Below are 23,957 nucleotides of genomic sequence, written 5' to 3' on the forward strand. Positions count from 1 at the left end.
TTCAAAATTTACTTTGAACAATTTTTTGGTAAAAATTTTAAACGAACATTGACAACTTATTTTTAAAAAAATTATAAATTATTAAAACTATTAATCCCACAATGAAAATTTTGTTATCAGTAATTTAATTTTTTTTCTATAAAAAATACAAATGATCAAAAAAACTATATGAGTAGAAATCATCATTTAATAGACATTAATATTAAAAATATACTGAAATATACTATGTATGTTAGTATCATTTAAATTTAATTACATATTCTATCAAATATTAAAAAAATATTTTTTAGATTAATAAAATTGATTTATATGTTCGCACTAATTTAATTATATATTTAATAGTTGCTGACTTTTAATTATTCAATATATATTTATTATTTCATAATATGTAAAAATATTTAATACATAAAATAATTTTTATATATAATATTTATTCCGCGCAAGGCGCGGATCTTAACCTAGTCTTACTATATAAAATAAGCTTTTCCTCCCTTCTCGAAAGGACACATCAAATAATATGTTAGATGGAATTTGACTTTCTTTGTTGTACATCAAATATCCATAGATTAAAATCATAAATGTACAGAAATAAGGTGGAATAATAAAATTTTCAACGGATGCACAATTGTGTTTTTACTAAAATTATGGCAAAATTTAAACAAAATTCCTTACAAAACAATTTTTTTTTGAAAAAGAATTGGTGCAATTGCACCCATAGTCCTCTACATACATTCGCCACTGAATACAATATGGACAAGGTCACATATTTACAAATATGTATGAACCGAAAGCAAATATATATGTTATATATTACAAATCAAAATAACATATGTGCGGATGGTCAAAATCTAGTAATATTTCTAAATAATATTTTGCAAAAAAAAAACTGTAATATTATTTGAAAAGTCAATTTTGTACGTGTCGCATTAACATTAGTTTTTTTATAGTTAATTACAAAGATACCCTTAATGAATTAAAATATTACACGTAATTACCAGTGGCGGAGCCACATTGAATAACAGGGGGCAGCTGCCCCCAACTCATTTTAAAGATTCAGTGTAAAACATTGACTAGTTTTCAATTTGCCCTCCTATCTTCTAACAAACATATCCTTAGTTCTATGCATAATTTTATTTTGCCCCCCACAAATTTTTTCTCTAGCTCTGCCCCTGGTAATTACCGTTATTGACAATTAATAGTATTATTCGAGAAATCAGTTTCCTATGTGTCGCTTTCACATTAGTTTTTACGATAATTAATTATAGAGATACCTTTTATGAAACAAAACATTTCCAAATAATTAGCGTTATTGAAATTTATTTCCTTTTGTTACATAATTTCTGTTAATTAGATTTTAAATTTAATTTCCTTTTTCAAATATTAATAACATATACAATAAAAAGGAAACATTTCTAATAAAAATAAATTTAAGTCAAATTTATACATGTTGTGCTGATGTTAGGTTTTACGATTGTTAGTTACAGATACCATTAATGAATTAAAATATTACATGTAATTACCATTATTAATATTTATTTTCCTTTGTATTAAATAATTCCTGCTAATCAAATTTTTAATTTTGTTCCCTTTTTACTTTTTCCAAAATCGTAATCTCATATATGATAACAGGAAACATTTATAATAAATACAAACTAAAAACAAATGTTTATATATAATGTGATTTCATAATTAAATAAAGTTAACAAAATAATCTTGAGATTAAAATAATAATTCCTTTATAAGATAATATTAAGGAACATAAATATATTTTCAAATTACTAAAAATGTTGTCCTTATATCTATCTATTTTCTTAGCTAATTACAGGAAATAACTTAAATAACATAAATCAAGATATCTTTAGTTGACTAGAAACTTTGAGATGTTGAATTCATTAAGATGTTGTATTCTTTTGTTCTGTAACACTTTGATATGTTGAATTCATTTTTGCATAATTATTAGTTAACTAAATTATTTATAATTACAACACAAATACAGAAAAAATCATAATTTTTGTAAATAGTATAACTGTAGATATTTTAGGGAAATATATAAATATTATATTATTCAAAATAAAAGGTTTAATTAAAATAAAAACATGTTATTTTTAATAATATTTTATGTGTTTTTATACAAAGAAATTACAAGATGTCTCAAAACATATTAATAAGAAAATAAAACATTAACTAATTAAAAAAAATTATTTTATGAAATATATATACATGGGATTTGGAAATATTATCTTTATATTTATTTATGTAATTTTGAATTGATCAATACTTCATCTTATTTTTCTTTTATTTTGTAAAACATGATATATTATGTTACACAGAATTTTAATAAAATTTATTTACATATCTAAGAGAAACATTTTCCTAGATGTATAAAAAAATATTCAAAATGTTAGTCGATATAAAATAAAAATATTATGTTTGATTCAGAGAAGTAGATGCAATCTAATATACTAAAGTGATAACCAAATCGACTAGATATTACATATCAAAATAACTTATCTAATTAAAATAACATAATATTATTAATATAAATCATATATAGAAAATATAAACTGATTTAAAATTTAAAATAAAATACTTATCAATTATTATGATATATTTACTTTATAATATTTATATCGGTGCATAAAAGGAAGAACCACCTATTAAATATTTTGTAAACAATATTTGATATAATCAAATTCATATTACATAATATATTGAAAGGAAATAGTTTTATAAGATTGGTTTTACATTCATATGGTTTTGAACAGAAAACAGTAAAACTTAAAACTTTGGATAAGGACCTTTGTGATTGGAATTGCATTAACATTGATCAGTGCCCACTGGATCATTCTTACAACACCAACAATGCACTCCATAACAAATGTAAGGGACACATTTTGGAGGAAGAATTATCTTGCTCGAACTCTCTATTTCTCCAGCATCCAACTGCCTAACTACACATTTGCCAATCATTAACAATGACAAAAAAAAATAAAGAGACAATTGGTATAGATGCAACAACAAAGTGATGGTTAGTGGTAGATGAGAGCTAAGTAATCCGGGTTCGAAAGTACTTCATTACACTTCATCTTGTAATCATGTAGATATGAAATCATGCTTTAGATTTTATTTGAATACCTGGAGAGAGAATCCATCTATGGAATTCACCTCCCCTTAAAATTAGTGTTAGCTTTTCCATAGGCACAAATATTCCCAAATTAATCGAAAAAGAAGGCAATTGATAACATACGAATAAACCTATACGTACATTGATGCAGAACATAAAGGGAGAATTGCCTTCGTAGAACAGTATGGAAGTTGTCTATATGAAAGTTGTCTTTGAAATCATTTAATGTATTTCTCTCTTGATAGAACATTATATGAAAGTTGTCTTTGAAATCATTTTTGTTCAACATTATATGGCGAAAGACAACTTTCATATAGAGAGACAACATTATATAGAAGTTGTCTTTGAAATCATTTTTGTTTGGCTTTAGATGATCTTATAATGTATTTATCTCTTTATTTATTTTATTTTTAAACAGTATGTGATGTTAGATTTATTGTCAATTCGCCGTACATATATAGTGTTCTGACTGCAATTAAAAATCTTCATATATTTAATGATCATCTTAAAGAGGTCAAATATACTATAATAAAATAGGAAAAATAATATTATCAATATTAGTCTAAATGTCATATATCATCTATAGTTAGTGCTATACTGAAATAAAATAAATTTTCTTGCATGTATTGTCATTTATATAATCTTAAGGAAATTTTTTTTTCAACAGTAATTACCTACTTAGATCTACATTAGTTTTTTTCTAATAAGAAAGTTAAGTGTCATTCAATGTTAGTCAAACTTAGAACTACATTAGTTTTTCTAATAAGAAAGTTAAGTGTCATTCAATGTCATTCAATGTCATTCAATGTTTTTCTAATAATAATATTACTAAGCGCGGATTTATTTTCCTTTTTTTTTTCAATTGACAAATATTTATTAAATGTCATATTTCATATATTTGTGTTTTATTTAATAAAAGACTTAAACTTTTTATCTTTCTTTATTGTGTTTCATTTTAAATGACTATTTATGTTTAAAAAATTAAACTTTATTTTTTTAATGAATTAAGTTGGTATAACTCTGATAAATTAATTTTATTATGTGGTTAATATTTTTAATAAAAATAATTATATACCTTTAATAAAGATTTATACTTTTCAACGAAAAAATCAATTTTTTTATGAATGATTAAATTATATTAAGAAGAAAAAAAATTAAGAATGGTTGAAATTTTTTTTTTGAACTTGGACTAAATGGCCCAAAGAAAAGAAATGTGAGAATTAGATCTGATTTCTTAATCGGTCCAAATGGCCCAAGAGAGATTTGATGTGGACAGTGGGCTGGATCAAAAAAAAATGGTCCAATATAGATGTGTTATTAATATTACTTGATTGCCCTTAATGAACATGCAATGTTAGTAAAGAAAGAGCATGTTAAAGTAAAAAGGACAATAGGATCCTCGTTTAATAGTATAGATTCAAACTTAGGACTTCATTAGTTGCAGTAAAATACAAAAGAGGCAGGTAAGAAAAAAGCAACGTATGTCATTCAATGTTATTCATTTGATATTTGTCAAGCGTCATATATATCATCTAAATTTTTTTTGAAAATAAACATAAAAACATAACTAACGAAAACGAAAAGATGCCATAAATTCATTTTTTAAATGCCATAAATAATGCAAGATTCTTAAAGCATACAAGATTTTCATGTATTAACGATACTAGATCGTTTTCCGCACTATGCACAAATAATTGCTTTTTAAATATTACAATTAGTTTTGTTGTGTGAATATAAAATATTACAGAATTATCATATGTATATAAACTATGTACTATGTAGGTATAGTATATGAGAGGAGACATGGTCTATTTTTTTCTGAATGTTCTATATATAGACCTTCACATTTTTGTAGTAAAATAATTTTATTAGTTTGCAAAATTTCCAAATTTGAGTTTAGAATAAAAAAACAGCCTGGATGATATCGAAAGTTGTTCTTAGATGTGTTTCCTCGATTGTTATCTTTTGAGCTAAGGTGTAGATGAGAGGTGTAACTCTAACTCATATCTTGAACCTACTATTATCTTTTCTTTGAAGTCGTTAATGATTTTTATTGTTTTGTTAAATAAAAAATGTGCGGCCTATCATGAAAAAAGAATTATTTTTCTTGTTAATAAGGTTTTTAATCAGTAGGTATTAGACATTCAAGTTTGTATTTGTTTTTACCTTTATATATTCTAGGAACAATGTTTGTCACCACGACAACTTTATATTTTTGATTATTTATACTTTATAATTCCTTCAATAGAGATTCTTGGTTGTTCCATAATATATATTTGAATAATTAAAAGCTATATACATAATTAAATATTTATTTTAAAGTACATGGCATGCCTCTCCATTCATTTTTAAAAATAAAATATTTAATTGAAATCATTAAATATTTAAATATATAATGTATTTTGACTAAGTAAATTATACGATGAAGTTATAAATATTGAAATTCAAGATTGATTGTTAATATAAGAAGTAAATTTGGGATAGTAAGTACTAAGGAATATACATACAACGTTAACTAAACTTAGTTATGACTCAACTATTCTTTGATATTCAGAAATTGTTTGAAGCTTTCTTCATCTTTTTCTTTCAAATTTCTACACAACTATATTTTTTAATAATATACACATTTTCCCTCTACATAAGATACTATAATTAAAACAAAAATATAGATACTACATTTTGTTGACTTTCAAATTAAAACAATTAAAACATAAACAAATCATTACATAAAAAGACGATAGGTCTTATAGCTGGGTAAAGTTTGCATATATATTATAATTGTTAACTAAAAAATATGATATACACCAAAAGGTTGTTTCTCAAGCATAGACTCAAATCTTTTGAAAATTAAAAATATGTATTTTTTTTGTTTTCTTTCTTTCTTTAATTGCATCATAAAATAAATGAGTAAGTGTTTATGATTTTACCAGTGCAATTATTCGTTTTAGAAGTTTATAATTAAAACTTATCATTTTTCTATGATTTTGAAAATGTTAGATCTAATGATTATTCTTCAGTAATGTTTTTTTTTGTATGAAATTGGGAGGATTCTCCCAATGTTTATTAAGAAAGAAACAAACTTCAAGCTACAACACGAGTTTGTCGTGGTCTTAGTGAACCATCAACATCTTCCTGCAATAAACTACCAACCTCCAAAGGAGCAATGTCAAAGCTATGAAAACCAAAAGGAAGAGAGAGTGCCAAGTTAGTCAAACCATCAGCCACGCGGTTTGCCTCCCTGTACACATGAACGATCCGGACCAACCAGTCCCTTGTCAAGAAGCCATGGCACAAGCGTACCAGGAAAGATAGCGGGTGAGCCTCTCCAATCCCTATAGTGAGAAACTCCACCACCATTTTAGAATCCACATCCAACTCTAGCCTACTTATGCCTTTCTCCCAAGCGATCACAAGGCCATAGTAGACTCCCCAAAGCTCTGCTAAAGGTGCAGAACACCTTCCTATATTAACGGCAAAACCACCACACCAATCTCCCTCACCATTCCGCAATACTCCTCCTGCAGACGCCGCTCCCGGGTTACCATGAGATGCTCCATCGGTATTCATCTTCATCCACTCCACTCGAGGAGGTATCCATCCTATCAATATTTCCACTCTACTCCTTATCCCCATACGTTTGTTCTCCTCCTCCTCAACTGCTATCACTTCCTTGGATAAGTAACGTGTATGATCGTCTCGATCCCTCCTTTGCAGACCTGACACACATCAGTCCCACTAAGATGCCTCCTATATCTCTCCGCATTCGTCATGATTGCTTGATTCCCCACTAACCAAAGGAATATCTTCACTCTCTCAGGTGCAACTACGCGCCACATAGTCTTAAAAAAGTTCCCCATATATGGTCTTGGATCATCATCCCGAGTAATCAGTTCATAAGCAGATTTCACAGTAAACTTTCCATTAGAGGTTTCTCCCCAAGCCAAACGATCATGCACTCCAGTAACATTATTTACCACCACTGCTGCAAGTTGAAGCCGTGTTTCCTCAGTAACAAAGGGGGCTATTCTAGCCAGGTCCCAGCCTCCTCCGTCCATCCATAGTTCTCTGGCCGTCATACTCTCATACCCCTCCGGGAGATCTGCAATTACCCCTGCCGTGAGAGATTGATTTGAGATCCACATATCCGTCCAAAACTTGATGTCTCTCCCATTACCAATCACCCAACTGTTTCCAAACAAGATCACTTCCCTAATCCCCATTGCTACACTTTTCCAAGTCGATGACACATTCTTACCCACTACCATCCAAGATAAATCATGGATATCTCCCACAGCGTACTTACTCCGAAGAACCTTAGTGAAAACCTTTCTATATCCTCCACCAGACGCCATCCCACCTTAGCGATCAGCGCCTTATTAATATCTCTCGATTTTCTTATCCCAAGCCCTCCCTCAGTTTTTGACTTACAAATCTTACCCCAAGCAACCAAATGTTGTCCACCACCCCACACGAAACTTCTAGATAGACTGTCTAGCTTCTCGAGAGTACTAACGGGCAGACAAATTGTACTCATTGTATGCACCGGTATTGAAGATAAAACCGCCTTAGTCAACGTCACCCTTCCTGCTAGGCTGAGAGTTTGCTTCTTCCAACCTGATAACCGTGAAGCAACTTTCTCAAGCACCTCCCCAAAAGTATCTTTATTTATTCTTTTTTGAAGAATCGGCATTCCCAAATATTTCTCCAGTTCTCTTGTTGATGCAATTCCACTCTCGCTACTTATTTGTTCTCCATGTTCTCTAGAAACATTCGTAGAGAAAAAGATCTTAGACTTTGTGAGACTTACTTTTTGACCCGAGGCTCTACAAAACATCTCCAAAACGCCTCTTATCACTCGCACCTGAGCAATTGAAGCTTCTGCAAAGAGGATCAGGTCGTTAGCAAAACAAATCTGAGAAAGTTGCGGTCCACCTCTCGACAACCTTATAGGCTTCCATTTCTTCTCTTCCACTGCTCCCTCTATCAAGTGACAAAGCCTCTCCATGCATAAAACAAATAAGTACGGGGACAGAGGATCCCCTTGCCTCAGTCCTCTGGCAGGTTTAAAGGATTCAGACTTCTCACCATTCCACAAGATGCTCATTGAGGGACCAGAGACCCAATCCATAATTCTTCCAACCTAAGCCTGTGACAAGCCCACTGCCTTAAGAGTATCTTCCAGAAAGTCCCAGCGCACCCTGTCATAAGCTTTCTCTAAATCAAGTTTTAATAACATCCAGCCTTTTTTCCTTGCTTTCGTCGCATAGAGTGAACCGCCTCCTGAACTACCACAATATTATCAGCACTCAATCTACCCGGGATAAAGCTGGACTGAGCAGGTCCAATCAACTTAGTCATCATACCCTTCAATCTCCCTACCATAGCTTTCGTAATCGCTTTGAACAACACGTTACATAAGCTAATCGGGCGAAACTGGGTGATACTCTCTGGCTTTGTCACTTTCGGGATCAACACAACAAGCACATCATTTGTGCCTTTAGGTAACTTTCCAGCTTCAAAGAAAAGGAGGACAAACCGTATTACTGATGCCCCAATTGTGTCCTAGCACCTTTGATAGAAGACAGGCTGAAACCCATCAGGTCAAGTCCTGGCGCTTTAAAGCTTCCCATGGCTCTTACAGCCTTCTCCACTTCCTCTGCAGAGAATGTTTTGTTTAGAGTCTCATAGTCTTGACTCGTCAGCCTCACAAAACCCCTCCCTGATAATCTTATTGGTTCGGTCTCCACATCCTCTAGATAGTATAATCTCTTGAAATAATTCACTGCAAGCTCCTCCAATTCATTGGCATCTGTTGCCCAGTGATTATCATCCTTCTTCAACGCTTCAACCCTATTACGCCTCCTCCGTATAATTGTCGACATATGAAAGAACTTAGTATTTCTCTCTCCATGAGCAACCCACTTCTCCCGCGATTTCTGAAACCAAATAAGTTCTTCCTGTTCGAGTACTCTTTCAAATTCCTTCAGTAGCTCCCCCTCCTTCTCCAATAACTCATCTGTAGGATTCTGCTCAATTAATTCTTGTACTCCCTTAATCTCCATTACCAAGGTCTCCTTCTTCTTTTGAACATTCCCAAACACTTCTTTGTTCCATTTACGAAGTTTCAATCCTAACCGCATTAAGGCTTCTCTAGTATCAATCTCACAGTCCCATGAAGCTTTTAGCAGATCTTGAAACTCTCTATGTTGTAGCCATGCCGCCTCATATCGAAAAGGCCGTCTACACGCATTCTCTTGTACCCCTGACGTGAGCTGTAGGTAAAGTGGAGCATGATCCGAAGCCAAGAAAGGCAGATGCGAGACTCTTGCTTCCTGCCACTTAAGTCGGGAGGTAGCGCAGCTTAACACTCTATCCAACCTCTTGGCCACAAAAGTACTCTCAGTTTTACCTCTCTTCCATGTAAATTGGCTTCCACTAAATCCCATATCTGTCCCACTCCCTATTTTCGCATGAATAAACTGATCTGAAGACTCGACAACCTCGAGCTCGCCTATCTCCGACCTCCATAAGAGCCACAAACCACCACATTGACCACACGCATCCACTCTAAAAGAATTCTCGAATCCCAGACCCCGACAAATACGACTTGAAGCTGCTCCACCAGCATGAGTTTCAAAAACCGCAAGAATATCCGTACTGAACTTCTTCACCAAATATCGAATTGATCTGCGAAATTGAGGTTTATTTGCCCCCCGACAATTCCAGAAAATGCACTTCATCCAGACTTTATAACAATCAATCAGAATTCCCGGGGCAAAACGTTATGCCTCCACACTCTTCAAGGCCTCTCCCACTTGATCCAAATGAGGATCCAAATCATCAGTGAGTGAGCTCTCTTTTCCCGTGCTCCTCTGTTCCCCAGCAAGATCCAACTGACTCTCTTTCTCAGCTGAGTCCCCATCTCCGGTGAAAACACCACCTGGTCTGCCGAGACTCTCCTTCTCAACTCGTAAACGTTTTCCGTTCACCGACATGTCGATTTCACCTCTGGTTGGACCAAAAACAAGTCCCCGCGTTGGCCCAATAACTTTCGATTTGGGCTTTTGGACATTTGGGTTTCTCATATTACTTGTCTTCTTCTCTTTAGAGCCCACTCGAGTAAACAAGTGATTTCCTTTGTTCCCCGTTAAACCAAAGGCCATCACTTCCACACGCGTTCCACTCGAATCTCCCAACCGTATGTTCACATTGTTCTCATTTTCTTTATTCTCTTCATTTCTTCCCTCCTCATCCTCTCGTACCTCCATCACCTCTACCTCACCTAAACTTCCGAATCTATTTGACACCGTTACTTCCTTTGCCACATCCGCATTACGTACTTCTCTTATCTTACTCCCCATCATAGCTCTCCCATCATTACTTCTCATAGAACTCCTTGTACTCCTTTGTTGCTCAGCCTTTCTCCTTGTCTGTCTCGCTGGTGTAAAGTCCGTCACATTCCCTGTTACTGCGGTACTCTGAAGGTTCATGTTCAGTGGGTCGGTCACAGGTGCAAGGGCTCTCTCCATAACATTCCGTGGGCATGCGGGAACTAGGTGTCCATACACACCGCATGTCGAGCAAATAGTTGAAATTCCCTCATATGAGACAAAGTACCTCTCACCATTTATCATTACTGTCCCCTTCAATGGTTTTTGGGGATTAATCTCCATGCAGATTCTGGCAAATCTAGCTCTCTCAAAGTTTAAAGTTGTCAGGTCAACTTTAATCGATCTTCCTAATCCTTTCGCAATTCCCATCAGAATTGTTTTATGGTAAAAGTTCACTGGGATATTCGATAAACGCACCCAAACTGGCGTCGTGACTATCTCATCCTTCAGCAGATAGAATTCAGGAGACCATGCTTGTACCATAAGATAACTCCCGAATGCCCTCCATGGTCCCCCTACTAGGGCAGCCATATACTCTTCCTCCAACTCAAATCGCACCATGAAGAATTGCCTACGGAGATCCATCACAAACATCGACCCTTTCGGTTTCTATAACTCCTTTAGCTTCCGACTCAAGCTTAAGAGAGGAACGTTTCTCCCCAGAACCCTAACGATCATGCATCTCTTCCATAGACTATTCATCGCCGTCAGCACCTCCTCCCCTATCGTTATCACCGGTTCTCCATCTTCTCCATTTGGAAACTCCAACTTCAGTCGCGATTCTACAAACTCCTCCGCCACAACCTCCTCCGGAACAGGCATCCCTCCCACGTTACACCCTCTTACTTTCCTTACCCAGGAACCAGGGGCATCTGGTGGCTCCCCTGGCGGTCTTCCCTTCTCTCCGATATCTTCCATAGTAGCATCTCGCTCTTCCTCACCCTGAACCCTAAGATCGCCCTCGGGAACCCTAGCCGTCATGTCGTTTTTCTCTTTTGTTCTTAGAAGAGGATGGTTCTGATCTTTCTATTCTTCAGTAATGCTTTAATCTTAATAGTTTGTTGATAAATCAAAACGGAACTGTTACAAATGTTGATAATCTTAATAGTTTATGTATTTATATTCTTACAATGTATATTATCATATTTTTATCTATAACATATATTACTAGTGTCTTTTATCACCAAAAAGTGTATTTTTATCACTATTTATCTATAACTTGTATTTTAAATCTTAGTGGGAAATATTTTTCTGTATTTTTTAAATTAATTTTTTTATTATTCCCCTGTAAAATATTATAAATGTTTAAAAAGTAAAAAATAATAATAGGATCAACTATATTGAGTTTTGAAATATAATATTTTTTTAGCAAAAGTATGAAGAACTTCTGAATCAATTTAAGGAACTCACGGCGGCCTATTTTGATTCCAGCATCCAACGCACATATTTATTTTCTCTTTTTTCTGTGGAAATATTGAACCAAAGTGAAAATAACTTCCAACCTCTAATTGTATATACACATAGATTTTTGTTTGGATTAGTATTCTTATATATTTTAAACTATTTATTTTTGTATTACTTAAAATACCTTAACAAAATCCGTATTATGTTGAATTGAACAAAACATTTTAATTATGTAAACTGTAAATATCCAGTTAAAAACTATGATATTTTTTTTTTGTAAATAACTTCATTTAATTACCGTTATTGGTTATGTTCTAAAAATCGGCCGCCTAGCCGCCTAGGCGCTACGCGTCACTCTTCCGCCCCGATTTATGCCAAATCGATTAAAAAAATTGGATATCTGATTTTCTCCGCCTAGACTGCCTAAATGACCATCTAGCCGGCCGCCTAATCTATTTTTTTATTATTTTATCATTTTTAATAATATTTTTATTTATTTATTTGATCTAAAATTTTATAAATATCATTTATATTCATAATTTTGATAAAAATTACACTATATTAAGTTTATATCTTCTATTTGTGTGTTTTATACAATTTTAAGCATAAAAATGTATTAATGTTATACACAATTAAAGATTAACATGTTTTATAACATAGTAAACAATCTAAAAATTCCGCCCCGCATAATTTCTGACTAATCCCCGATTTTCTCTTTAGGCGCTAGGCCCAACCCGACCGCCCGACTAGCGCCTAGCGCCTAGCGCGTTCCCGAATGGGTTGTTTGTAATATTTAGTTTCAGATTAACTTCCACATTAGTAGAGGGGTTGGAACCCAATAGTTTTTCGCTTCCACACTTGCACTCTCAAATTTTCTCATAGCTTTTCAATATTTTCATTATAAATTATATAAGTTTAATGGTGTCCAAGGTGAAGCAATGCATGAAAATGTACAGTTAGAAAGTACAATTTTTTTGAAGAAGACAAATTGTGATGGGCTTGTAAAAATTAAATGTCTGTAGATCATGGTAGTTATTTCCTAAGTATTATAATTAGACGCTCCTATTAATAAACAAAGTTTAATTGTTTTAAACAGATCTATCTAAAGTAAACTGGTGTATATGAAACTACAACTGTATTAAAACTCATTATAGCTAGAATAAAATTTAGTTTACAATATTTTCTATGATCAATATATTTGGTAATATATAAGAGAAATATGTGATGATTTAATTTGATATTTTCTAATTTATATATTACCTTCTTATTTGAGATAAGAAATACATGTACTTAAAAATCTCTTTTTAGAGAAAAGATATCTCAATTTCAGTCATTGTAAAAATGGAGTGTATATATATATATATATATATATATATATATATATTAGGTTGAACTTAATTCAATATATGAATTAATTCAATATTTTGACCAAAACAAATACTGAACGGAATATCTATATATCTTTCAAAACTAATTTATAGTTTTAATATGAATATGACTCACTTACATAATTTTTTCTAAACTTTTATATATATATATATTTATAAGGGCATGATATATGCTGAAATATTGTTGTCTAATTGGACAGAGTTGTTTTTTCATATTTCCCACGGTGACATACATAACCAAAATGATTTTTTCGTACTTCTCATGACTTAAGATCTTCACTGAGCTATTCTATTTAAAATTAATCATTACCTAAGAGAGAAGAGAGGAGACTTTTTTCAGGTTTGGATCTTAGACTCTGTGATATCTCTGTTTTTTATGAGTCTCTCTGTGATATCTCTGTTTTTTCAAGTTTGGTTCTTAGATTTCTCTGTCATGCTTTTCCGTAAGTTTGTGGGGGTTAAGGAAGCTGGAAGATCCTAAGATAACGTATGATCACATATGTACTAAGCATCGCAGCTATATCATCGCTTTATCAACCAACATCGAACCAAGACACTTGAAGCAAGCAATGAAAGACAAAGTTTGGCTCGATGCCATAAAAGCTTAAATCAAAGCTCTTGAACGAAACCATACGTGGGATCTTCAAGACTTACCGCCCAACAAGAAAGATCTCTGGTGCAAGTGGGTGTATACGATTAAGCATCGTTCTGATGGAACTATTGAACGATATAAAGCTCGCTTAGTGGTTTTGGGGAACAATCAGACCGAGAGACTGGATTACACAGAAATTTTTTCAACCATGGCAAAAATGACAACGGTTCGTTTGTTTCTGGATATTGCGGCTAAGATGAATCAAGAGATCCATCAAATAGACGTTCATAATGTGTTTCTTCATGGAGATCTCCAAGAAGAAGTTTATATGAAACTACCTCTTGGCTTTTCTGTACAGAATGAAACTCGTGTTTGTAGGCTTCGCAAATCATTATATGGTCTCAAGCAAGCTCCTAGATGTTGGTTCGTAAAGCTGGTTGAGGCTCTCTTAAAGTACGGGTTCACACAAACATATTCTGACTATTCCCTGTTTGTATACTCAAAGAATGGTATCAAGCTACGAATTCTCGTCTACGTTTATGACTTGATCATCTACGGCGACTCAAACTTAGCAATCAATTCATTCAAAGCTTATCTTTCCACATGCTTCCATATGAAAGACCTTGGTCCTCTCAAGTACTTCCTCGGTTTGGAGATGGCACAGAGTTCTTAAGGGATTTATCTTTGCCAACGAAAATATACGTTGGACATTGTCATGGAATGTGGACTTCTAGGATGCAGGCCGACTGGCTCACCAATGGACCAGAATCATAGTTTGGGGCATCCTCAAACAAATCTTCTCGCTGATCCTGAACGCTATAGACGCCTCATTGGTCATCTTATATATCTACTTGCAACACGACCCGACCTGGCTTACTCCGTTCATATTCTTTATCAATTTATGCAGAAATCGAGGGAAGAACATTGGCTTTCAGCAGTTAAAGTCATTCGCTATTTGAAAGGTACTATTGGGCAATGGGTGCTTTTCCGAGCCAACACCACGTTTCACCAAACTGGCTGGTATGATGCTGATTGGGGTGCCTGCAAAGTCACTCGGCGATCACTAACCGGTTGGATTATACAGTTTGGGACTTCTCCTATTTGCTGGAAAACGAAGAAACAAAATGATGTTTCACTTTCATCGACTGAAGCAGAATTTCGAGCCATGAAAGCCATTACTAAGGAACTTATTTGGATCAAAAGACTCCTTTCCGAGCTTGGTGTTACTCATGATTCACCAATGACCATTTTCTGTGACAACAAATCCACATTGCATATCAGTGCAAATCATGTTCTACATGAGCAAACAAAACACATGGGCATCATTTGTCAGTTTGTTCGTAAAGAAATCATCAAAGGAGTAATCAACACAATGTTTGTCACGACGCATGATCAACTTGCTGATATTCTAACCAAATATCTCGGACGAAGGGAGTTCGATGCATTTTTTTCAAGTTATGCATTAATAATATTCATGCTCCAACTTGAGATGGGGTATTAGAGTATGATTTCTATATGACTTAAGAATTATATGATATATTTTTAGATAAGGCTTCATGTGTTTTCCTATTCTAGTTTGGATTTTTTAATTTCCTATTGTAGCTTTGCTTTGTCTTGGTATATAAACCAAGCTTATCATTCAACAAAAGACATCTTACTTTTGATCCCAAGCTAAACTTGTCAAAAAATTTGAATAAAATTTCCACAGTACTTGTACTTGTCAAAGTTGTTAACTTGTTACTAATAAATTTGCATCAAAAATATGTTCAGACAGTTTTAGGCCATGAAGAAGAAGAATTAAGATCTCATCTAGGTCTTCTTGAAAAACAAGCCCGTCTAGCTCAGTTGGTAGAGCGAAATGTTCTTAAATTTATGTTCGTGGGTTCTCGAGGCCCATAGTTGGGCCTTTCATCTTTTTTCTATTAGAGAATACGAAAGAAATATTTACATAGGGAGGACAGTCTGACCATTTTATTCCGAAACAAAAAATTGATACCCACAATAAGTTTGTCTAAACCGACAGAGAAACCTCTTCCAAAGCAAAATATGAGAGATCAAATGCCTGATATCATCCACTGACAGAAGATGAAGGCGAAAGAAGTGAAAGGAACAATATTGTTTTTTTATAAAAAGAAAAAAAGAAAGAGGTCAAAGGGAAAGAAAAGGAGAAGGATTTTTATTCTTTCTTTCACTTAGCCAATAATATTTTTTCAAACAATATTTGATATAATCAAATTCACCTTGCATAAAATAAAGAAACAAAATAGTTATCTAAGATTGGTTTTACATTTATATGGTTGTGAACAAAAACAGTAAAACGTTATAACTTTGGAAAGTTAAAGCGGTACATTAATTTTATAGACTTTTAGTTTGATATTCGGAAATACTCCTTTATTCAGTACTAAACCATTTATAACAGTTATCTTTATTTTACTAAATTATTCATTAACTCCATGGTATAGGACATTTGCCATCGGCATTGCATTCTTTATCGGTTTTCTTACAAGGACGAAGTGGATCAACCACACAGCACCAACACTCCTCTTTTCCACAACGGTCACGGACACACTTTTCAAAAATGAAGTTGCTTGAACTCTTTATTTCACCCACATCCAACTGCCTGCCTACACATTTGAAACCACACAAATTTGCCAAGCATTGACAATGACAAAATAAATTAAAGAAACAACTGTTATAGAAAAAGGAAGAAATCTATCCATACATCGACCTATGGCAAAGAGGGAGACCATGAGGATGCATACGAAAGTTGTCTTTGAAATCATTTTTTTTCTTAGATGATTATATGATGTATATATCTATTTAATTATCTAATTTTAATCCAGCATGTGATTGGTTCATCAGCAATTCACCATATATATATAGTGTTAGACTGAATCCGAATATCTTCTTGCATTTATTGATCATTTTAAAGAGGTCCAATATATTATAATCGAATAAGAAAGAAAAAGGTAACATATCTAGTGTCATTCAATGTTAGTCATTTGAGATTAGTCAAGCGTCATATATATCATCTATATTATTATTTTTTTAAATCAACATAAATAATGCAAGATTCTTAAAGCATACAAGATTTTCAAATATTAATGATATATAGATTTAAAACACACAGAAATTTTCAGAATCAAAGTTATAGAATCCAACTAAAGTTTTTTTGGGGATGTTAGCTGGTTCTCAATTTTACTACTTGCACTAAATCATGAACTAAACTCAATTCAATTTGTTTTGGGTATTAATTATTAAATGGTTCCCAATCTTGAATAATATTTCCACCGAACTTGTACTTGTCAAAGTTGTTAACTTGTTACTAATAAGCTTACATGAAAAATGCTTGTTTAATAAACAGCCTTGTAGGTCATGAAGAAGAAATAAGACTGTCTAGCTCAGCTGGTAGAGGGTAAAGATCGAACTTCACGGTGGGCGTTTCATCTTTTTCTCTATCAGAGAATACAAAAACTTTTCAAACAAAATATATTTATTTACATAAGGAGGGCAGTCTGGCCATTTTATTCCCAAAACCAAAATCGATACCAACAATAAGTTTGTCTAAACCGACAGAGAAGCCTCTTCCAAAGCAAAACAAGAGACTAAATGTCGATATCATCCAGTGAAATCTCCTCTTCTTCATTCATTTGTTTCATTTTCTGTACATAACATAAACACATTCTTAGTCAATAATCTGGAGACAAAAGAAGAGAGCTTTTGGGTCTACAAAAATCCAAAGAGAGCAAAGATTACATACCGTGAGGAAAGTGTGGGGGTCAAGGAAGCTGGAGGAGCCTAAAATAATTTCTCTGTCAAGCTTCTCTGTAAGCTTGTGGCAAGCCCTTAACTGCACCAACCCAAAATTGTATCACTAACTAAAATTTTGGTTAACCAATTGATGATTTTCAGTCCGGTTTAATACTATTAACAATACCTCGGATCTCGTTGCTCCTCCTACTATGAAGACAAAAATTCTTCGTCCCTTTTTCTTGATACAGCTCGATGCTCGTCCTAGAACTGAGTCACTGAAACATAAAGTGTGATTCAAGTCAATATTGATAACACCGTATCATCAGCAGGGTGCAGAGGCGGACCCGGTAAAAGATTTGGGGTGTCAGTTGACACAGGTAAAATGATAAAAACAATTGTTTTTGTATTGAAAATTGTATTAGAGTCATCAATCCAACCGGTATTTGCTAAAGGGTTGACACCTCTTAACCCTCCATTTAACATTTTTGTTGTGAATATTTTTAAAAAAGAAAATTATGACACATGTTAATATAACTGCTGGGTCCGCCACTGGTAGGGTGGTCATATGCAAAGCCAAAAAAACACTCGCCTCTAACCCTCAATTTTTTTGAAAAGAAATTATATAAACATCCAAATTTGTAAGAGAAAAAAAAAATTATTGAAAGCTTTACTAAATTGTCTACAGTTCCCAAAATCTTAGTGCCGGTTAAATAACATCCTTATTATCTTTGTATGAGTATGGCCAGCTTTTGTTTCTGTCAAGCAGTTTATAGAGTTTCAAGGTTTGATATCAACTGGTAATGGATTCAAGCTCTCAGAATACTAAGTGAAAAAAGAGGAATGGAGTTACCTGAAATATCCATCGTCAGAAAGATGGCGTCTTGCCCAACTTGGTGTTCGTCTTGAATGAGGCAACACCGGACTCGCTGATGGAGATTGAGAGCTAGAGTAGAAGGTTGGTCTTGGTTCATTCATACAAGGGTAATCTTGTTTTGGCAAATGGCCTTTGTTAAGTTTCTCAACGAGTTCCTGAAAACATAATACCCACACACCAAAGTATATCACCGGTTCTGTCTGAATACAAACAATTGTACAAGGTAAAAAAAAGACCTCTATGATTGGATAAAAACGAGATAGCATCCATGTTTGAGTGTCACCAACACGGTCTCTTCGAGCAGCTCGCTTCGTCTGAGTCACATGGATCAGAAAATTCCAGTTATTAGATTATTTAGGTAAAATCTCACTCTTAAGACACTATGATAAAAAAATACGTACCTTAAGAACATCAAACTTGAGAGGGAAAGATCCAGTTGTGCTACTTTTACACTCTGTATGTACTGGTCCAAGTAATCTCAAATTGTTCACAGCTACTACATCATCCCCTGACAATTTTGCTAGCTGAAACATTAAATTAAAGATGTAGAAAAGATCAGAAATGATAGACTAATCACCAAAGTGTATTACCTCCATCATCTTACGTCCCTTTTCACCTGCAAACTTCTTAGGGTAGATTTCCGCAAAAATCATCATTAACCGTAGCTTGCTTTCTTGGTTTATATCCTGTAAATATTAATTTAACTTCAGCACAACAATCGTCTTATTTTCCGAAAATGAAATTAAAAAAGCAGAGCATCTCACATTGTTGGTGCTTAAGAATTTGATGACGTCTTTTCTTCCAGCATCCCCAAAAACAAGGTCCTGCTCTAGTTGCCCGAGTTCTCTTAGACCTTGCTCCATTATAGTCCTGTTAATTGTTCTAGCAATCTGCAGTGACATTAACCATATTTGTTTTATAAAAAAATACTTACTCTAACTTTCTTGCATGGTTTAGGTTATAAGCTTTAAACTGACATCTACATGAAGAGAGAGCTTATCAATTTGCTCACTGTACTGAGGCAAAGCGTGAACCATCTTCTGCAAGTCTTTTGATGAAAGGTCACCAAAGTCTCTGAATACAAGAAGTCAATACATTAATAAGAAAAATTCTAATGGTTCACTTTAAACGAGACTAAAAAGTTCAAACCGGTAACTACTTTGAACTCTGTTTTAGTTGCGCGGCTTTGTTCTTCGACACGAAGTTTGTCATCTTCTCATGCAATCTTTCACTTGCCTGAACACAAATATAGCATTTATTTTTCAAAAAAAAAAAACTCACATAATCGCCATGTTAAATGTTAAAGAAAATGAAATAGAAGAAGAGGTGAGATATACATCTGCAATGTGAACATCACGAAGCTCCACCCAAATGGGATCTTCTTCATCTAAAAGAACCTCTTTCTTCTCAGTATTATCACCAGTTTTACTAGGAACCTATACACTAAGAAATAAAAGGCAAAATTACCATATGCTGTAATGATAAACTACAACCAATATGTTAAAATATTTGAACGCAAAACCATAATGTCACCTCATGTGTGTATTTATTTCCTTCCATTTTAAGCAGATCGTGGCACATTGCATCATATGTCCATTCATGAATGAGAGGTGCGATCTAAAAATCACAAAAAGTTAAATCTAAATATAGTTACTATGACATATCAAGGAGAAGTGAAAGATAATAGTCTCTGTGAAGATCCATACCTGGTCTATGGATCGATCCAGGATAAGTAGTTCACATGTTTCAGTCTGAGGAAAATCTTCAATTGTCTGTTTGTATTTTGTCAGACAATTCCACACACTAGCAGCAAGCTTTGTAGGAATCAACTCTCTGTAAGTTGTCATTGTTGTGGCATCAAGACCTTTGGCTCCACGGTAGCGTACAAAGGGGTATTCCTGTATAGAAGAAGGGCTTATTGATATAATTTTTCATGCCAAATCAATGAACAAGCTTTTGATTTGTGTCTTGTACCTTTAGTGAGGCCAAAACTGTAGCAATGCGTTTAGCTACCACATTCAAGCAGGCATCTGCTCTCTGATGGTTTTCCTCATCGCTATAAAGGTCTTCTAGAGCATTTTCGTTATTCGTAATGAACCCCTGCAAAGACATAACACATAGGAGTTATTAAACAGATTTCAATATAGAAGCCAAAATGGAAATGTAGTTAAAACACATAAATTTTCCTATTAATAATGTCAAGCTATACAATTTGCAGACTTTATGAAGTCAATTCTAAGTTTTTATAAAGCTGTATGTGAGTTTGCCCTCAAGAAAAGAAAACAATAAGTTGATAGGTCAAGCATGAAACTCATTATTAGATATAAACATTGCCAAACTTATGCCAATCTTGAGTAATAGACAGGAATAAATCAAGATTTAAAAAATGAAACCTGGCTGTCCAGGCTAATGTACTCCAAGTTCATCTGCATATAAGGAACATCAAATTTACATTATCTTAACTAAGGAAAGTGAGAACAAAAGAACGTGAGTGGCATATAGAAGCAACCTCTTTCAGTGCGCCAATGCGTTTCATCGCTTTCATGTCCTTCCTAATGAGAGTAACTAAGCTTCTCGAAACAGGAGAACTAAAGAAAACGAAAGCCCTAAAGCAAAAAAAAAAACATCAAATTAAGAAAAATTTAATCATTTCGGACAAGGGCAGTTCTATAGGTAAAATAGGAATTGTTTACATACTTCTTGTAAAGTGGTGATTGTCCAGTCATATCTGATAAAAACGCATTAACACTGAAAAAAAAACAACAGCTTCATAAAATCTAATTTCATTTGCTAGAAACTAATGTCAATTGTCTAGAATGGAAGAGTTTATTTACTTTGCTTCAGTTGGTTGAATAAAGTAAATGGCTTCCATGGAAGTCATAGGCTGTCTCTGTTTAGTTATGATCTCAACCACTAGAAAATGAAACAAAAAAAAAACATAACAAAAATATTCCCACAGAAAAGATAAAGAAGAAAAAAAAAAACAATAATATTCTTACAAGAAATGCCTTGCTGTGTGAACTCAGACATTTTGCAGGCAGATGACAATATCTTCACAGTGAGCTCGTCCACAACAAGTACCTGAAATACACATGTTCAGGGAATCAGTGGAATCAATGTGAAGAAAACAAACAAACCCATCTAAAAGGTCAAAAGATATATGTACAGAAATCACCTTCCAAGTTGATTTCGAGCTCTCTGGCCTAAGCATTTCATACAGTAATCCTGAAATCAAGAATATTACAAACCTGGAATTAGAATTTTGATATTATTTTTTTTGTAAAATTACCATAAAAACATGTGATTCATTAAGATCATCACGTTGGCCTAATCAAAACGAAACCCTAGATACAAAACAGCACTCGATTTTTTTTCTTTTTTTGGTAAAACAGCACTCGATTTGAAAACACAGAATTGGTAAGAGAAGCTCACTCTCTCGTGTGATCTGCCTGAAAGTCTTGTAATCTCCGCCATTTGAGGACGATCCAGAATCGGAGAATGACATGGCTTGTGAACGAAGCGATTTGGGTCGACGAAAACGGAAAAAAAAAAAGAGAAGAAAATGTTTGCGATGTTGAGACGAATGGTGTATCGGAGAAGAAGAGAGGATCTAGGGTTTGCTTGGTGACGAAGACAAACGTTAAAAGGATCGGCTCGTTTAATTTTCAAAGTTTGAACGAGTTTTCTCAGATGTTGGGTAAGATGTTTGTTAAAGTCACAATTAGAAAAATTGCGAAATAGCCTTCACATTAATTAAAACTTTCCAAATAACAATCATTTTAAGTAAATAGTCCCGCAAATATAAATTCAGAATACTTCCTCCTGAATGTAACACTTCCAATGTTATCATCTACTGTGACAAACTCGTTGTTTTGGTCTAGACGTCTGGTGAAGAAGACACATAATACAAATTTCTGTCATTTAATTTCACCACATGATTCAACTGTTAACGTTTGAAGAGCTTATTGTTTTTCGTAGCCAAAAACAAATTAGTGAGCATTTGTAAACGCAAACGTTTGGTAAAAATCGTAAAAAGAGGGAAATAACGACCAAATCTTGAAAACTTGCTCAAATGAGAAAAAGTCATTTCTCAAATTCTTAGAACAACCCCGTTAGTGAACTTAAGGGAGGTTTACACAGATTCTAAAAAAAAAAATATTAAAATAATAAATAGTGATGAACTTGTTTCTTTTCACTTTTTTTTAGTGAACCGGGTTAATCACTATAGCGCGGGCCCCACAGCACGTGGCGGCCCGCGATTGGTCCGATTAATATTTTTTTTTTTTAAAAAAAAAAATATTAAAATAATAAATAGGGATGAACTTGTTTCTTTTCACTTTTTTTTAGTGAACCGGGTTAATCACTATAGCGCGGGCCCCACAGCACGTGGCGGCCCGCGATTGGTCCGATTAATATTTTTTTTTTTTAAAAAAAAAAAACAAAAATCAAACAGAAAAAAATATAATAAAAAAATATTTTGTGAACTACTTTTTGGGGTTCACTAATGGAGTGTTCTTATGGGTCGGTTCAGTAATTTCATCTAACACTTCCTAGCAACTTCAGTACATCAACAACACGTGTCACTAACCAGAGATCACTACCACCGCCACGTGTCACTCACGTGGCTTTGTCTAAAGAGCTTCTTCCTCCAAGACAGTCGTTAAACCAAAGAGACGAAAGAACAATACTCCCAAAGCTCTTCACAGTTATAATGCTTCGATTCAGTCTCCGTCGTCAAATCTCTAATTCCACCGGAATTTATCGCCGGAATATACACAGCGGTCTCGAAGATGCCGGTCCGATGGCATCCAGGCTCAGATCCCGTTCCGTGGTCCGGTTCAGCGGACCGGATACAATAAAGTTTCTCCAGGGACTGTTGACCAACGATGTACGGAGGTTCGGCGAGAAAAGCTCGACGGTTCCTACTCCGAACATGCCTTCCGTTTCCACGCCGCCTATGTACGCGGCGCTGTTAACTCCACAGGGGAGGTTTCTGTACGATTTCTTCTTGTATAGACCGACGCGACCCGATGAAAAACTCGATCGGACAGGCTCTGTTGAGTTGTTTGCGGATGTTGATGTCTCTGTCCTCGATGAACTGCTGGAGACACTCAAAAAGTAAGCTTTTTTAAAAATTTTAATTAGGTCAGAGGTTTGTAAAAGAAGGATCCGGACCACCCGATCGGATTCGGGTCGTGATGGGGGTGCAGATGATTTCATAGAAACTCTCAAAAAGTAAACTTTGTAATGTTTTTCTTTCACAATTTGAAGAATTAGGTCTTAGCAGTGTCCCTGTGGATTAGGTTTCTTGTAGAAGAAGGAACCGTTTTGTTGTTAAGTTCTGACTTGTTTGGAATGTTGATAGATATCGTTTGAGGTCCAAAGTGGATAGTGAGAACGTTGCAGAGGAGTTCTCGTGTTGGCAGCGTTA

The 23,957-nt window shown here is 34.1% G+C and overlaps 2 protein-coding genes and 1 pseudogene across 2 annotated transcripts; 1 reads left to right on the forward strand and 2 right to left on the reverse strand.

The window, feature by feature from the left end:
- Window positions 1-9,906: 9,906 nt before the first annotated feature.
- Window positions 9,907-11,109, reverse strand: LOC106330046. The gene has a single exon (XM_013768609.1). The coding sequence runs from the start codon at window positions 11,107-11,109 to the stop codon at window positions 9,907-9,909; it is 1,203 nt and encodes a 400-aa protein (XP_013624063.1).
- A 6,226-nt stretch (window positions 11,110-17,335) lies between these two features.
- Window positions 17,336-22,031, reverse strand: LOC106333165 (protein transport Sec1b). Its single transcript, XM_013771640.1, has 21 exons — window positions 21,959-22,031; window positions 21,702-21,751; window positions 21,526-21,607; window positions 21,361-21,439; window positions 21,224-21,274; window positions 21,036-21,132; window positions 20,920-20,952; window positions 20,501-20,626; window positions 20,233-20,424; window positions 20,060-20,143; window positions 19,864-19,962; window positions 19,686-19,762; window positions 19,504-19,600; window positions 19,291-19,416; window positions 19,117-19,212; window positions 18,928-19,050; window positions 18,763-18,840; window positions 18,503-18,681; window positions 17,837-17,927; window positions 17,660-17,749; window positions 17,336-17,561 (listed from the first exon to the last, which is right to left on the reverse strand). The coding sequence occupies exons 1-21, from the start codon at window positions 22,029-22,031 to the stop codon at window positions 17,505-17,507; spliced, it is 1,980 nt and encodes a 659-aa protein (XP_013627094.1). The 3' UTR covers window positions 17,336-17,504.
- Window positions 22,032-23,180: 1,149 nt separating this feature from the next.
- LOC106330047 overlaps window positions 23,181-23,957 on the forward strand; it is a 3,997-nt pseudogene continuing 3,220 nt past the window's right edge.

Source organism: Brassica oleracea, chromosome C3 (assembly GCF_000695525.1).
Source record: "Brassica oleracea var. oleracea cultivar TO1000 chromosome C3, BOL, whole genome shotgun sequence".
NCBI classification, from domain to species: domain Eukaryota; kingdom Viridiplantae; phylum Streptophyta; class Magnoliopsida; order Brassicales; family Brassicaceae; genus Brassica; species Brassica oleracea.

What these genes read in the sequence shown, in the direction of transcription:
- LOC106330046 (XM_013768609.1), bottom strand. Translation starts at nt 11,109, where the DNA reads ATGTTTGTGATGGATCTCCGTAGGCAATTCTTCATGGTGCGATTTGAG.
- LOC106333165 (XM_013771640.1), bottom strand. Translation starts at nt 22,031, where the DNA reads ATGTCATTCTCCGATTCTGGATCGTCCTCAAATGGCGGAGATTACAAG. An exon ending in ATTCAACCAACTGAAGCAAA is followed by an intron (nt 21,275 to 21,360) that starts GTAAATAAACTC and finishes TTTTTTTTTCAG; the next exon opens with TGTTAATGCGTTTTTATCAG. An exon ending in AGCTCTCTCTTCATGTAGAT is followed by an intron (nt 19,417 to 19,503) that starts GTCAGTTTAAAG and finishes ATGTCACTGCAG; the next exon opens with ATTGCTAGAACAATTAACAG.